The sequence below is a fragment of the Prionailurus viverrinus genome, chromosome D2 (assembly GCF_022837055.1).
Source record: "Prionailurus viverrinus isolate Anna chromosome D2, UM_Priviv_1.0, whole genome shotgun sequence".
In the NCBI taxonomy this organism is placed as follows: Eukaryota; Metazoa; Chordata; class Mammalia; order Carnivora; family Felidae; genus Prionailurus; species Prionailurus viverrinus.
In genome coordinates, this window is record NC_062571.1 from 28,420,817 (window position 1) to 28,436,812 (window position 15,996).

Consider the following 15,996-nt stretch of genomic DNA (forward strand, 5'->3'; position numbering starts at 1 on the left):
GCCTCCATCATTACTGTAAGCTAATGTGCTTTCACTTTCTGGTCAATTTATTTAGTCTATTTGCAATTTGTCCCATCTTATAAATTTTTATTCCTATGTCCCTTATTCAAGTTATGACTTTTGTATATAATATTTTATAATCTCTTAACTGGTCCTGCCTATCACAGTTTCCATTCAGTTGACACACACAGTCCAGGTTAGTTCCACGGAAGCAGGAATGTGATAATGTCATTCTTCTGCTCAAAACCTATCATGACTTGCCATCCTCTACCAAGTTCCAAATCTAAATTCTTTGGCTTGGCAGGAAGGGCCAAGTCCTGTCAAATGTGTATCCAGTCTCTTTCTTTTCCACAGCCATGGCCTCCCACTTGTTTGCAAATGGGGCAGGATCTCCTAGGAGGAATTTGGAAATGTGTGGAGGCATTTTTGGTTATCACAGAGACTGAGCTGGGAGGTGGTGGTTGTGTATTTAATGCCTTACATTCTGAATTTTGTGGCATGTAGATCCCCACCTTTGTGTCTCACACAACAAAGAATTATTCCACCCCAAATGCCAGGAGCTTTCCTGCTAGGAGATGATGCAGCTTACACAGATTCAGTTACTCACTTTTAAATTTTCTTGCTTTTCCATCTCCTTTGTCCTTTTCATATTTTCCCAAATGTCCAAATCATGTTTATCGTTTAAGGCTTATAGACTATGTCACTCTTCTGAGAGCCCTCCCTGAATCCCTTAACTGACATGAATCTCTAACTCCCATGACATTTTAACCTATTCCTCTCTAACACTACTTCATTTTTACCTACGTAGTACATTTTCCCTTCTCATTGGAAACAGTGTAGGCAAAGCTCCACCTTTGTTTGCCTCTATAAATAGAACAACGCCAGGCTGGCACAGGACATTTATGCTAATATGCTTACTATTACAGCACACACCATGAGTGTAAATAAGGGTTCCAGCATAGTCTCTGGATTAATTTGGAAATTCTTGCCTCTGCCTACATATTACATCATACTTAGTCCTGGCTACTTGCATTTAAGTCATTATCTAATTTGCAAACTCACTTCCCCACTTGAATTTAATGTTTCTGACTTCTTTTCCACAATTTCTGTCTCTTTTCTAGGACACGATGCCTCAGATTTTCTTAGATAAAGCCCTTTCTTGATGAACCCAGACCTTATTCCTCAGAATTGCTCTAGTGAGTACTCCATAAATCCCCACTTCTTGCCCCTGGGTCACCCTAGCTTCATGGGTTATCCAGGTAGATGATCAGCAAATATTTGTTGAGTGAAGAGATCCTTGGAGTGAGTGAAAGGGAGTAGCTGACTGCATAATTGGGACAGGATGCAGAACAATGATAGTACAATAACAGAGCTTAACTTCCAGCTTGGAAACAACTGTGTTCATAGCTGCACTCAATCACAATGTCCCACATAAATATCATGGCACCACCAGGAAGAGACTGACCCTAGGCTTCCCGTCTGAAATCACCCAAGACAGTCTTGAGAATCAACCATTCAATCACAATCAGCTTCTTAAAAAAAAAAAAAAAAAAGATCATTTCCTGTTAGCTTTTTTATGGTCTTAGATGACTCCTGGTTTCCAAAATCTTAGAGTATTTTTGCCATTCTCTTAAGAGAAAAATAAATTAGTAATAATTGTAAAAAGGCTGTCTGTCACAACACTGATAGTACACTCTGGGATTCTTAAAGAATATGATTATTTCAAATTGATATTTGAGTCTTCTATTGTTTAGTTGCAAACAAAACATCCATCATCATCATCTATAGAAAATGAAAGAAAACATATCTGCTTCCCCAGAGCATGATTCTGAGAAAATTAAGTGCTTTCAATTCATAGATATGACAGCTTCTTGATCACAAAAACAAACAAAACCCCCATACACATAAAGATATGTTTTTCCATTTGAAAGACATACCCCCAGGGCGCCTGGGTAGCTCAGTCCATTAAGCATCTGACTCTTGATTTTGGCTCAGGTCATGATCTCACGATTGGGTTCAGATCTTGCCTGCACTGGGCTGCACGCTGACAGCACAGAGCCTGCTTGGGATTCTCTCTCTCACTCTCTCTCTCTGCCCCTCCCAATTACGTGCATTCAGGCATGCAAGCTCTCTCTCTCTCTTTCTCAAAGAGACATGAGACTTCAGTTGACACACACAGTTTAAGAGAGAGAGAGAGAGAGAGAGAGAGAGAGAGAGAGAGATAGTCCCATAGCCTTACTGGTGTATACTAAATATAGTAACACATCATAACGTAATCAGAACAAGCTGCTGTTGCAACAAAATAATCTTGTCCATGCAGAGGGATATATTGTCAGTCACTTCACAAGATGTGTACTTCAAGGAGACAGTGTCATATGGGGACATTTTATCACTTTGGTTAGAAACTGGGAATTTTTATACCTCCCAGAGAACAAAAAGGATGAGGAATCATGCTGGCTTTTGGTATCTATTTCCCAATGTCTATAACACAAAATAAGTTTGTGCAGATGTAATCATTCACTTCACAAATACGTACCAAGCACCTACTACCTGTCAGGCATTATTTTTAGGATACCTCAGTGGACCTGAAATTCTTACCCTCTCATAGAGGTTATACTTTTCCATGTTTAAATATGAATGCAGGTGATATCCAGAGCACAATCTCCCCCAGGTATTTTGTTTTTTTTATACTTCACAAGTTTCTATGTCTGGGCCAAACTTGACTTTAACATACTCAATATACAACCCTTTTAGAAAGTAATTATAGATTTATAATAAGTAACTTATGAAAATATATCCCCAAGTACATCATTGAAAATATACTTGATATCTTTGCAAGTTGTTTTAGCTTTGTCAGGTCATCATATAACATAGCATTTGATGAGAGGCATAAACAGAAGATATAACAAAGCTGTATTAGATATTGATTCGTATATGACAGTGATTAGAAACTTAACTTGATTTTGTTAAATCTAAGCACTTGTGAAAGTCTGCCTACTTAAATATAAGTGTATTCACCACAGGGAAAATATCCTAGGTTTTTACCATATTTTTATTAATTAAAGAATCTTCTTTAGAAAAAGAACACTTAAAACAACTAGTACTTCTACCACCCCAATATGAAATTTATTTCTAACGTCTTTGACAAGGTGCAGCCTTTCTTGGCTTTTGACTAAATATGTCTGGTGATTAGGTAATAGTTCACTACACTTAAAACAACTCATTCTTCTTTTGCTTAGCCCCTACATTGCAGGGCCTGAATCCAACATGGAATTTTAGATCTGGACAGCCCCAGACCTGCTACTCTGGAAATTTCCCCTATTTCACAAGCTAAGTATCATAATCATTTTAAAGCTGTAAGATGGCCCCCATGTCATGCTACTGATATATAGTTGAGTCACCTAAATTAGTACTTTTAATTTTCTGGATTCTTCAGGCTACAAATGTTTTTGAAAGAAGTTAAGTAGTGGGGAAAGGAACGTAATCCACATGGGATTGGGAAAGTATTATTTTTCCAAGTGAAGAATAACCATATAACAAGCTATTATCTACTTTCATTATTAGTTCATAAATCAAATGCTTTTGATGAATATCAAACAAGTAGAAAGTACATCAATTTCTCATAAAAAGTTGAATGAATTTTACTTTATGAAAAAAGCTATTACTCACCTAATTTCAGTATAGACCATGAAAACGTTTTTATGGACCAGTGTTTGAACTCATTGAACTAGATACAAATGTCCCCCTCTCTTTCCTGATGTGCCAGTGCTTTTGATATAAGTGATGTTTTTCCTATCCACCTTGTGCACGTATTTAACCTAAGGTCCTGACTTTATATTTACCCTTATTAAATTTTAGTTTATGAGGTTTCAAACATTAGTCCAAATTACAAACATATTTTAGAACCTTGAATTCTATTTTTCTCATTTCTGTGCCACATGCAAATACAAAATATTTACTTTTAAAATATCCCTCCAAGTCACTTGTTGAAATAGAGTAACTATTAAGCCATATGGACTAGCTTTACCCTTCCAACAGGTTGAGTTCAAACAGCTATAGTATTTTAGAAATGCTATCATTCAGATCACATTTTTCTGCTTTATATAAAAGATCCATTAGAAGATCTTAGGATTGGGCATTAAAAAACTTCTAGGTGAACTTCTTACCCAAGGCTTATACTCCCTTTATCAGAGCTTAGTTAAATGGTCACTCTCCGTGTATTTGAATGTCTGTGTCATTGAGAAACTCCAAATTCCTCCTTCTCAACAAAGTCCAATTCCTTTCAAGATAGCACTGTTAGAGAGCATCTCTCATTTTGTGATGAGGGGAAATTTTTATTCTTGTAGCTCCTACTCAAGCTGTAGTTCTGCCCCTCAGGAATCTTCAGAACAAGTCTTTCACATCATAGGCCTTTAGAGATCTTATGGCAGTGACCATGTTTTTTGAAGTCTTCTTACCTTTACCTTGGTATAATCCCTGTTGTTTTTATGAGTTTTTCATATGACATAGTTTCAAGTCATGTAACTATTCAGATCCTCTGCTAAATATGCAATGGGCAAAGCATTATCGTTGTAGCCCTTCAGGCACAGTGAGAGCCAGGATGAGCCAACTCACTGAAACCTGCATGAACTCAATCATTTTTAACAAACAGGAATTCATGTTACTCCATCAGCAGCTCCTGACCCTGTGTTTCTCAGCTTCACTCCTGGATCAATCTAACAAAATTTTTAATTGGTTGGGTTTTATTTAGAAATTAAGAAAATACCTATTTCTGCTTAACTTAAGAGTTGTAAAAGAAATGAAATGGACTGTAAAACTGTCTTCTTTGTGCTTTGTCCCTGTCTCTCTTCCTGGAAATAACTACTATTAAAATTCTTGTGAAACTTTTTTGAAAAATTTTCTATGACTACACAAACATATGGCTCAAACTATCGCCTTTTTTTCCCCCCACATAAATGGGATAATATACATACTCATTTAAAATTTGCCTTTTCCACTTATCTTGGGTATCTTCCATACCAAAACATACTTTGAGCCGACTTACTACTTTACACAGCTTTAACATTCTCTGCTAACAGACATTAGGATGGTTCCAACTTTTGCCACTGTAAGTCAAGCTGCATAAAAAACTTACTCATAGACTTTTATGCATGTGCACATATACAGCTGTACCATAAATTGCTGGAAGTCGAATTAGAGGACCTAAATGCATGTGCATGTTTTATTTCAATAGATTTGCAAAAGTAGAACTTACACATATGGGTACTCACACACACACACACACACACACACACACTCACAATTGGGGTACACTCCAGAACTACTAATTCTAAATTTCAAGATGTACTGTATTAAAATACATACAGTTTAAAAAATAATTTTGAAGTACAGAGAAGGTTGAGAATATGTTTTAGAACTTACTCTTTTTTTAAATTTTTTAACGTGTATTTATTTTTCAGAGAGAGAGAGCACACAAGCACAAGTCAGGGAGGCGCAGAGAGAGGGAGGTAAAGGATCTGAAGCAGGGTCTGCACTGTGAGCACAGAACTGGATGTGGGCTCGAACTCGCTAACTGTGAGATCATGGCCTGAGCCAAAATCAAGAGTCAGCTGCTTAACCGACTGAGCCACCCAGGCACCCTAGTTTTAGAACTTATTCGTTGATGAAAAGATGTTAAATCATAGTAGTTTTTTTTTTTCTGACAGCTGTATCACACTGTTGATTCACATTAAGATTAATATCAACTAAAATCTCTAAGCCTTTTGGAGGGTACATTTCTGCTAAGCTATAACTCTTCCGTTCTCTATTTTACAATTTGTTTTATAGTGTTCCATATATATGGTTTAATATTTATATCTATTACATTTCATCTGGATACTGAAATTTAGTCCAATTCTGGAAATCCAAATTCTTTGTTACTAGATTCATGCAGCTAATATATGCCCTTTATTCTTATTTTTAACTGAAAATTTTAAGAATTTAAAATTTTAATAAATTTTAAGATATATATTAATTTATAGTCTTATCCAAATCATTAGGAAAGCATTGAAATGAAATAAATCAAGAGCAGATCACTGAAGCCCACCAGTACAGATCCCACTGTTGGTTAGCAACTATACATTAATCGCCCATTTTAAGGATTATTTTTTTCGTAACTATAACTCTAGTTATACTGTAATTTTTTTTTTCATATTGCCAAAAGAAGACACATCTTGTTCTGAAAAGTATAAAAGGTGTTGCCAAAACCCTTGCTGCCCTCTGTAAATATAGAATAATTATTCTATATTTATATGCTGCATATATATGTTGCATTTCTGCTAAGTACAGGGAATATACATAGTGAATAAGGAAGACTAAATCATTGCCTTCGTGAACTTATGTTTGAGTGTCAAAAGTGTACAATAAAAGTAACAAAATAATATAAAATATAGTCTCAGGTTGTGAAAGAGACTCTAAAAGAAATAAATATGGTGATATAATGGGGTATAGCTGGAGAAGCCATTTAGGGAGATTGATCTCTGAGAAGATGGTATTTCAGTGAGTCCTTGCAAACTGAACATAACAGAAGCTGGCCTCAAGAGAAAAACTGCCCTGGGAAATTAACAAATGCAAGCTCCCTCTGATGGGAAGGAACTTACCGTGTTCTAGAAACAGAAAGGCCAATATGCAGTGATCTAATGACTGAAAAGGAAAACAGTACAGCATGGGACTGCAAGTTAGGCAGTAGGAAGTTTATAAAAGTCTGAAGAGGTCATAAAAAATGTTTGCATTTTACTGTAAAAGCTAAAGAAAGCAATTGCTATGATAAACATCTTTAAAATTTATTTTGGTTTTTATTTATTTATTTTTTTTAATTTTTTTAAAAAATTTTTTTTTTCAACGTTTATTTATTTTTGGGACAGAGAGAGACAGAGCATGAACAGGGGAGGGGCAGAGAGAGAGGGAGACACAGAATCAGAAACAGGCTCCAGGCTCTGAGCCATCAGCCCTGAGCCTGACGCGGGGCTCGAACTGCGGGACCGCGAGATCGTGACCTGGCTGAAGTCGGACACTTAACCGACTGCACCACCCAGGCGCCCCTATTTTGGTTTTTAGATAGAAACTAGGTTAAAGAGATATAAGTATGGAAACCATATGAGATGGTATTTCTGTGGTCCAAGATAGAGGTGATAGTGGGATAGGATGAGATGCTGACAGACAAGATGGAGAAAAGTATATAGATTCAAGATAAATATTTTTGGTGAAGTTGCTAGGACTAGTTAATGGATTCAATGGGAAAAACAGCCCTCAGATATCATTAAGATGTAAACTTCACAAAGACAAGGATTTTTATCTGTTTGTTTTCTTCATGATTTACCTTACAGATACATAAAGAATACCTACTACATAGTACATGTTCAATAAGTATTTATTGAATGAAGAAAAAAAAACTTCCAGATTTTTCCCCAGAACAACTAGGTGAATAACCATGCCATTAACTAAAATAAGGAAGATTAAAAAAGTAGCAGAACGAGATGGGAATGGAACAATCAGGAGATCCATTTGGGCTATTTTAAGTGTCTTCTAGATATCAGAGTGGAAATGTCAAGGCTATCCTAAATCTGAGTGTGGTCTTTAGGGGAGAGATCTGGCCCAGAGAAAAAAGTTTGGAAGCCATCAGCATGTAGCCATGGAATTTATTGTAATAAATGATAAAAAGCCTAAGAGCCCTGAAGGACAATATAAAAAAAAAAAGATTGATTATGGAGATACATAAAACATTTAAATAAACATTTATCAATAAAACATTTATTAATGGAAAAATCCAATATCTCGAAAAGTCATTATTCCTAAAACAATCTAAAATTCAAGACATTTTAACAATTTCAATAAAAATTCTAACATACTTCCATGGAACTTGACAAGTTGATCCTGAAAGCTATATGAACAAGTTAAAAAGAAGAAGAGCAATAATTAAAAACAAAACACCACCAAATACAACAAGAAAAATGAGGTGAGCCAATCTGCCTAGAGATATCAGATAGTATAAAAACATAATTAAGACATTGCAATACTGTTGCAGAGATAAAGAAATAGACCAGTGGAAAATAATAGTGAGTCCAGAAGCTTGTATGCTCTGAAATGTATTTCAATTTACCTATCAATATATATTTACATATGGAATAGTAGTAAGTAAATTGTACACATTTGATATATATTTATTACACCTGTATGATGCATCATATAAAACATGTATATGTATGCACATATTATAAATATGTATAGTATATACGTATGTGTATACAAATATATATAAAACAATAAAAATGTTTTTAAAAGTGTGTGTGTGAGAGAGAGAGACAGACAGAGAGAAAGAGACAAACAATGATAACATTTCACATTAATTGGGAAAGGGTCAACTATTCAATACATGATAATGGCCCAATGGTTAGCACTGCAAAAAAAAAAAAATCCCTACCTCAGATTAGACATGAAAATAAATTTTAGATGAAGTAAAGATGTAAATGTTAAATAATGATACTTCAACCTTTTTTAAAGAAAATGTGAACCAATGATACAAACCAATGAACCATGATACAGGGTAGATGTTCAATATGTATCTATTGAAGGAATGAAAAGATGGATCACTAAAGTTCTTGAAATTTTCTATGATTAAAATAGTACTTTAAAAGTTAAAGGAAAAGCTGTAGTCAACAGAGGATATTGTTAACAAACCTAAGCAATGCCACAAAAAAGAAAAAGACATCCCAACTAAAAATTAGCAAAAGATTTAGGCTATTCACAGAATTAGAAAGCCAAATGGTTAACAAACATGTGAAAAGATGCTTTATTTAGTAATCGGAAAATTATAAATTGAAACCAATGAGATATAGTTAATACTCTTCAGATTCAAAAGACATTTTAATTTTTTTAAGTTTATGCATTTTGAGAGAGAAAGAGAGAGAGTATGAACAGGGGAGGGGCAGAGAGAGAGGGAGACGAAAGATCTGAAGCGGGCTCTGCACTGTCAGCTCAGAGCCCAACGTGGGGTTCGAACTCACAGACTGTGAAATCATGACCTAGGCGCAAATGAAGAGTTGGACACTTAACCGACCGAGTCACCCAGGCGCCCCAAGACAATTTAAAAAGTGACGGCGTCAAGTATAATCCACAATGTGAACTCTCCTAGACTGCTAAGGAGGGTAGAAATGATTCAACCACTTTAGGGACCCAGCTACACTCTTCTGGTTCCTCGTGAGAGCTCATAGAAAACTGACATCAGTGGCGAGATCTCCGTTGCAAGTCCTCTGGACACCACTTCTCCAGACAGTTTTTATTTGTTACTCAATGTTAAACCTGAAGGAAGAGTCTCCCTTACTTTTGCTCAATATTCTTAGAGATGAAATTGTCAACAAGGCAAATCAAGAATTTAACACATACTCTACTTTTAGAAAAATGAGCATCTCATCAGATATCCAGTCTCTAATCATTGTTATAGTTCCCATCCTTACGACATTTGTGATCTCTATTCGGAAGTAATTATCTGTATTATCTCTTGATTATTCTAAGACAGGGTGTTTAAGATTGCCCTTCGATGTATCCTGATTCATGGTTCAAAACACTAGTCCTAGAAATACTTCCATAATAATGCATTGCTTTGAAGGTAAACAAACAAACAAACAAACAAAAACTTCTGAATTGCAGACGCAAAAACATTTCTTGGCTTTTTTCAAACTCATGTCTTCTTTGGATGAAAGATAAAAAGAAGTTATTCCTTTCTTTTTAAAAAAAGTTAAACATTTTTCAACATTTATTTATTTTTGAGACAGAGACAGAGCATGAGTGGGGAGAGGCAGAAAGAGAAGGGACACAGAATTCGAAACAGGCTCCAGGCTGTGAGAGCCTGATTCAGGGCTTGAACTCATGGACTGCGAGATCATCACATGAGCTGAAGTTGGATGCTCAACCGACTGAGCCACCCAGGAGTCCCAAAAGTTGTTCCTTTCATAGTCTGAGATTTCAAAATAAATAATGACTAAAATAAAATTGTTGGACAAAGCTCTGCTTTGATTTCACACTATACTTTTCTCTCACAAGATTCTGATATGGTCCCTGAGACAATGTTACAAGAACTAGGTTCTAAGCAAAGAATAAACCATGACCTTAGGACAAATCATCTTCTGCGTTTAAAATATTTAATATATTTCCATATATATATAAAAGGTCAAAAGCATTATATATAATTTTTATAGTTAGTGTAATGAAAGAGACAGCAATTTAGTCATCATACCTGTGGACACAAGGTTTCCAGGTGATTTGCCGCAACTTTAACAATTTTAATCCCATCTTCATTTGTTGACATGGAACAAGCAAGATTTGCCACCTTAAATACAATCCAAAATAATGGAAATTAGTTCACATTATTAAAGAAATGTAGAAACATTTGTTATCCTAAATAAGTTAGGGCATGTACATACCCACTGAAAAATCTCAGTGATAACCAGTAGCATCCTCATAAATGTCACTGCTTTCTGTTTTATGCAAGTATCTAGAGAATCTATTAAAACGGTTAACAACAAAGGGCTTGAGAAAATTGTTTAAAACAAAAAGGAAGACTGGTGAGTGAATCACTCGACTCTATCCAGTCTCTTGGTGTCGACATCTAACCCATAATAAGATGTTAACTATTATGGTTTCCTATAGGACTGGAAAAAAAAAGTTTATTTATGGATTGAATGCTAATAGGTTCTTGGAATCTCACATGATTATGGTTTATTTTAAGTTTGTAATTGTTTTATTATTTTTTTTTATCCCCCTGCGGTCTATTATGCATACTTAAGTTGCATTAAGCATGACTATATCTTTACTCATGTTTTATTCAGCATCAAATATATTACAAAGCTGGACAAATACAAGATAATTAAATAATTCTTCCTGTTCTTGATTTCCCACTACAACTTCATGCTCATTGTTTGACATTCCAGCAATCAATTCAATTCAAGCATTAGTAACACCTAAATTCCTTTATACATTATTGCTTTTGAAACCTGCACTCTTGGGGCGCCTGGGTGGCGCAGTCGGTTAAGCGTCCGACTTCAGCCAGGTCACGGTCTCGCGGTCCGGGAGTTCGGGCCCCGCGTCGGGCTCTGGGCTGATGGCTCAGAGCCTGGAGCCTGTTTCCGATTCTGTGTCTCCCTCTCTCTCTGTCCCTCCCCTGTTCATGCTCTGTCTCTCTCTGTCCCAAAAATAAATAAACGTTGAAACCTGCACTCTTTTCCAGTGAAATAATCGCCTTTACGTCCTTTACCTAAGTCCAATATTTACTTTCTTTATACCATGAAAGAGCCACTGGAAAGAGCATGGGATTCCTTTCCCTTTCTCTGACCCTTACTTTTATTCACTCTTCTTGCTAGTAGGTAAATGGGTATGTACAGTGTTCCCTCTGATCCACAAGATACGTCACTGTCTTCATCATTGCAAACAGCTTTTTTTTTTTTACTCATTTTTCTAACTTTCCTAATGTCTCTGTTGGTTACTATATAGTTCAAAACATTACAGGATTTATTCCTCCAATCCAAAATGAATTCAGTTTCAGAGAAACCACATGTTAGCTGCAAGCAATGGAAGGAGACAAGAAACACACCCTTGGATCACAATTATAGGGCACCACAAAATGTGACTTAAGTGGATTTCCAGTCTCCTTTTTTATAGCATTACTTTTACTATATGAATAGTGAAACAATTCCTTGATTTGCATTTACATATAATGAAATAACAGCCATACATTATTTAACTGGGGAAAGGCATTGTTCACTTTATTAATGTACATGAAAGTGGCTTATTTGAAAAGGGCTTTTGTTGGCTTGAAGGTCACAGTGCTTCAACTTTCAAATCTGACACACAATTAGCACATTTGTGAATTATTTGAAAAGGGCAGTAGTTTCAGTGCCCCTCTCTCCCAACCCCCAAGCCCCACTCACAGAGAATGCGATTCAGCAATCTAATCACGTTGCCATGTCTTATAATAATTTGCACTGCACTGAAGAAAATCTCTATCTGTAAATTTGACCACTGTTTGTATTAAGTAAATTTTCTTTAAATATATAAATTATTGGCTCAATCTTTCAGTCAAATCAGATACATGCTAGTTAATCCAAAGTTTAAAAATCATAAAAACATGCCCCATATACTCTTCTCCTTTATTATTTTTTTTTTAAATTTTTTTTTTCAACGTTTATTTATTTTTGGGACAGAGAGAGACAGAGCATGAACGGGGGAGGGGCAGAGAGAGAGAGGGAGACACAGAATCGGAAACAGGCTCCAGGCTCTGAGCCATCATCCCAGAGCCTGACACGGGGCTCGAACTCACGGACTGCGAGATCGTGACCTGGCTGAAGTCGGACGCTTAACCGACTGCGCCACCCAGGCGCCCCTCTTCTCCTTTATTTTTTAATGTATCATCTTTCTCTTTTTTTTCATTTTTTTTAGTTTATTTATTTATTTTTGAGAGAGAAAGACAGAGCAGTGGAGGGGCAAAGAGAGAGAGTGAGAGAGAGAATCCCAAGCAAGCTACATGCTCAGTGTGAGGCTGACTCAGGGCTTGATCCCTCAACCACGAAATCATGACCTGAGCGCAATCCAAGAGTCGGATGCTTAACCAACTGAGCCACCCAGGTGCCTCTCTTTTTCTCTCTTTTAAAAGCAGACATTCTTGTGCTGGAAATTTGCTAGTCATGTTTATTGTAATCCAGTTCAGTGACTAACACAATATGGAAATGATGCTAAACACAAAATTTCTGTTTATATTAGTGGACTTAAGTTTCACAAACTCTCAATTGAAAATACAGTACGACTAAGTGTTTCCTACTCAATTAATGATCATCCTAACACTCTGTTTTCCTTTATGCAGACATACCTGAAATTCTCCTTATAAGAACTGTTTTATGTCAGATAAATTTTCTAAATAATCAAGTACTATTTCCAGAATAAGGCAAATGGAATTTTAGTGACATTTTATACAAATTTGAATTTATGAGCTAGCTAGTCTTCAGTAACAAAACAAAACAAAATAAAAAGTTAACTGATAGAAATAAAATCTCTTTATGTTTTTAATCTAAGTGACTTGTGACATATTTTCCAAAGCCACATCAATGTGTAAATGAAAGCCAAATTTCTTCTAAGAATATTCCTAAATTCTGTGTGGCTTTTTAGAAAGCTAGTTATGTTTCTAAGCACAGCATGAAGGCAAATTCCTACTAATCAAAGAAAACAGCATGCATATAAAATATTTTGTATAATAGCTTGATATATTTGGACATCCGACATCTTTTGTATATCTAATTTTGACAATGTTTCAAAGTCTGTGTAAAGCTTCATTATTCCAGAGATCCTTGCAGAAAGTTTCTGCCCACTAAGGGAAATTAGGACATAAGGAGGTTTTAGAGACAAACAGATCTGGGTTTGAACTTGATTTCCACAACTGGTAAGCATTTGACCATGGGCAAAATGTTAACTTCTCTAAGCTAGTTTTGTAACCTGAAAAATGGATATGATAATACCTATACCAGGCAGTGTTTTGAGGATTAAATGAGAGAGTGTGAGGAGATGGCCTGATAGCACTAGGTAGGCGCTTGACCTTGTATGAATTTCCTTCCATTTCACCTATCTCTCTACCAGTGGAGGGTAGGAAAGAATAGTCACTCCCTTAAGCGGTTTTATAGAATAAAAACCTTAAGAGCCTAAATAAATTTGACAAAATTTCTAATCTGAGAGCCACAAACTGAAACGTTTTCATGATTCATGCAGGAAATATGAGTATAAAATCTTGATGTAACTCAGTGGTTGGTGGGTTTGTAGGTCCCCAGGAATAAGTGAGTGTGTATGCCCTTCCTAAAGGCATAATCCCTAAAGGCATTAGATCCCATGAAAACAAGATGGAATTAAACAAAAAACAAAAACAAACAAAAACCCCACTACCAACAATAGCAACACTGCCTTCACCAAACTGTCTGTTGCCTTAAGTTCATAGGTCAACAGCTTGTGATTTCTGATCCCATTCTCTAATCCTCTACTGTATAGATAAGGAAAACAAAATCAAACTGGGAGAAGAAACATAAACCATCCAATGACAAGAAGACTATTAACCAAATATGTGTGTGCTCTTTTGTGCCACCCTGAACTAAAAGTATTGACAAAGGTTCCTGCACTGAAATGATTGACCAGACTTTTTACTGATATTGTACTACATTTTTAGCCAGGCCCATGAAAATCAGAGTCTATCTAGTCTAGTTTTATCCTAAAACATGGGACCAAAGGAACTCAGGTAAATTCACATTTCTTAAAAAAAAAAAAAAAAAAAAAAAAAAAAAGGCCAGGACACAATATTCTTTCATTTTTATAAAAAATTAAACTGTATCATTAAAATCATTACTGGCACTGTATTTAATAACTGTAAAAATAAATTTGAAAACCTTTCAACAGCACATGTCATGTTACTGAGAGGGGAGTGAGGGAGGGATTTTTTTAATTTTTTTTTTTTAATCAGCAACTTTCATGTGACCATTTCTCCTGCTCACAAGTCTTTCTGCCCTCTATGATGCTATGATTCATGTCCATTCTAGACCCTTTAAACTTGACTAAATGTACTGCCCTATCAGGTTTGTTAAAAAAAAAAAAAGTTGAGTTGTAGAAAACAAAGCCTGATCAGATGATTCTTCAACTAATTAATATTTGTTCTCATCCTGCTGACATTTGTTCTCCTCTTCCTGTTCCTAATTCAAGTTTTGTATACCAATTTCCTTTTAATTTTTTTAATGTTTATTTATTTTGAGAGAGAGACAGAGACAGAGACAGAGACAGAGAGAGAGCATGCAGTGTAGGGGCACAGAGAAAGGGAGACAGAGGATCCGAAGCAGGCTCTGTGCTATCAGCACAGACCCCGACGTGGGGCTCAAACGCACGAACTGTGAGATTCATGACCTGAGCTGAAATCAGACACGTAACTGACTGAGCCACCCAAGTACTCCTTGTATACAATTTTATATGTTCCTGTCATCTTTTGATTCTACCCTTTCACATGGCATAGAACAGGGTACCCTTCACTTTCTAACCTATGGTCTTATGTCAGAAATTCTCTACTCTGGAATCTGTAGAACCCTGCCAGTCAGGCTAGTTCTATCCCTTGATTTCCCATCAAGGTCAGGGAGATGGCCATGCTTGACCCAAAAGAATGACTCATTAATGGTAAAGCTGAGGATAGCTATAAAGAAGATACTTGGGGATTTGAAGTATTCTCAGGGACTTTTCAAATCAGTCTACCATCTGTAGGCTCACCTCTGCTTTTCGTCATTACTTTGTTCTGATCTGGTAAAGGACTATACTTTAAAAGTACTATATAACAGAGCGTGCTATATTTGAACATCCTAATCAAGTTTTATTTGAAGTCTAGCAGTACTAGTTGTCCTCGAAGTCAGCTTAGACAACTGAAATGCTATTGTTGCTATGAACAAGCTCGCTGTTTGGACAGCTGTTCATCACACAACATTCAGTCTGTCACTATGGAGTTCTCACACAGGTATTTATCTGTGATATGATTTCCCAAGAACATGAAGCAAACTTTGATGTTTGATGAGATTTCCATTGCCACATGTGTACTGTTTGTATGTAGTTCGCATAGCTAATTGTAATATCATGTCACTGTGTATCCTAGCAATCAGTGGGCAATAAAGGTCACTGTCTCATTTTCCTTCAGTTTCCTCTCTGTCTGATGGTCATGCAACTCCTGTGTAAACACTTTCAAGACAGACAATTTCAGAGACAGAATTTTAGAGTCACTAGCATATCAATGGTAATAGGATGTGATTGTGCAGGGAGTAAATATTCTTAGAAAAGTATCTGAGACATCAATATTTATTAGGCTGATAGAAGAAGATAACCCTACCATAAGTCTTAGAAAAAGTGGTCGGGGATAGAGAAGCTTACCCACAATACTCTGAGGTCATAGAGGCTGGGAGAAGA

The 15,996-nt window shown here is 36.1% G+C and overlaps 1 protein-coding gene across 1 annotated transcript in view; it reads right to left on the reverse strand.

Annotated features, from left to right (window-relative positions):
• CTNNA3 (catenin alpha 3) overlaps positions 1-15,996 on the reverse strand; it is a 1,798,979-nt gene that overhangs the window by 653,596 nt on the left and 1,129,387 nt on the right. The window contains exon 11 of the mRNA XM_047826392.1: positions 10,271-10,363. Within this exon, the coding sequence (XP_047682348.1) occupies positions 10,271-10,363 (93 nt within the window). The remainder of the gene's footprint in view (positions 1-10,270; positions 10,364-15,996) is intronic.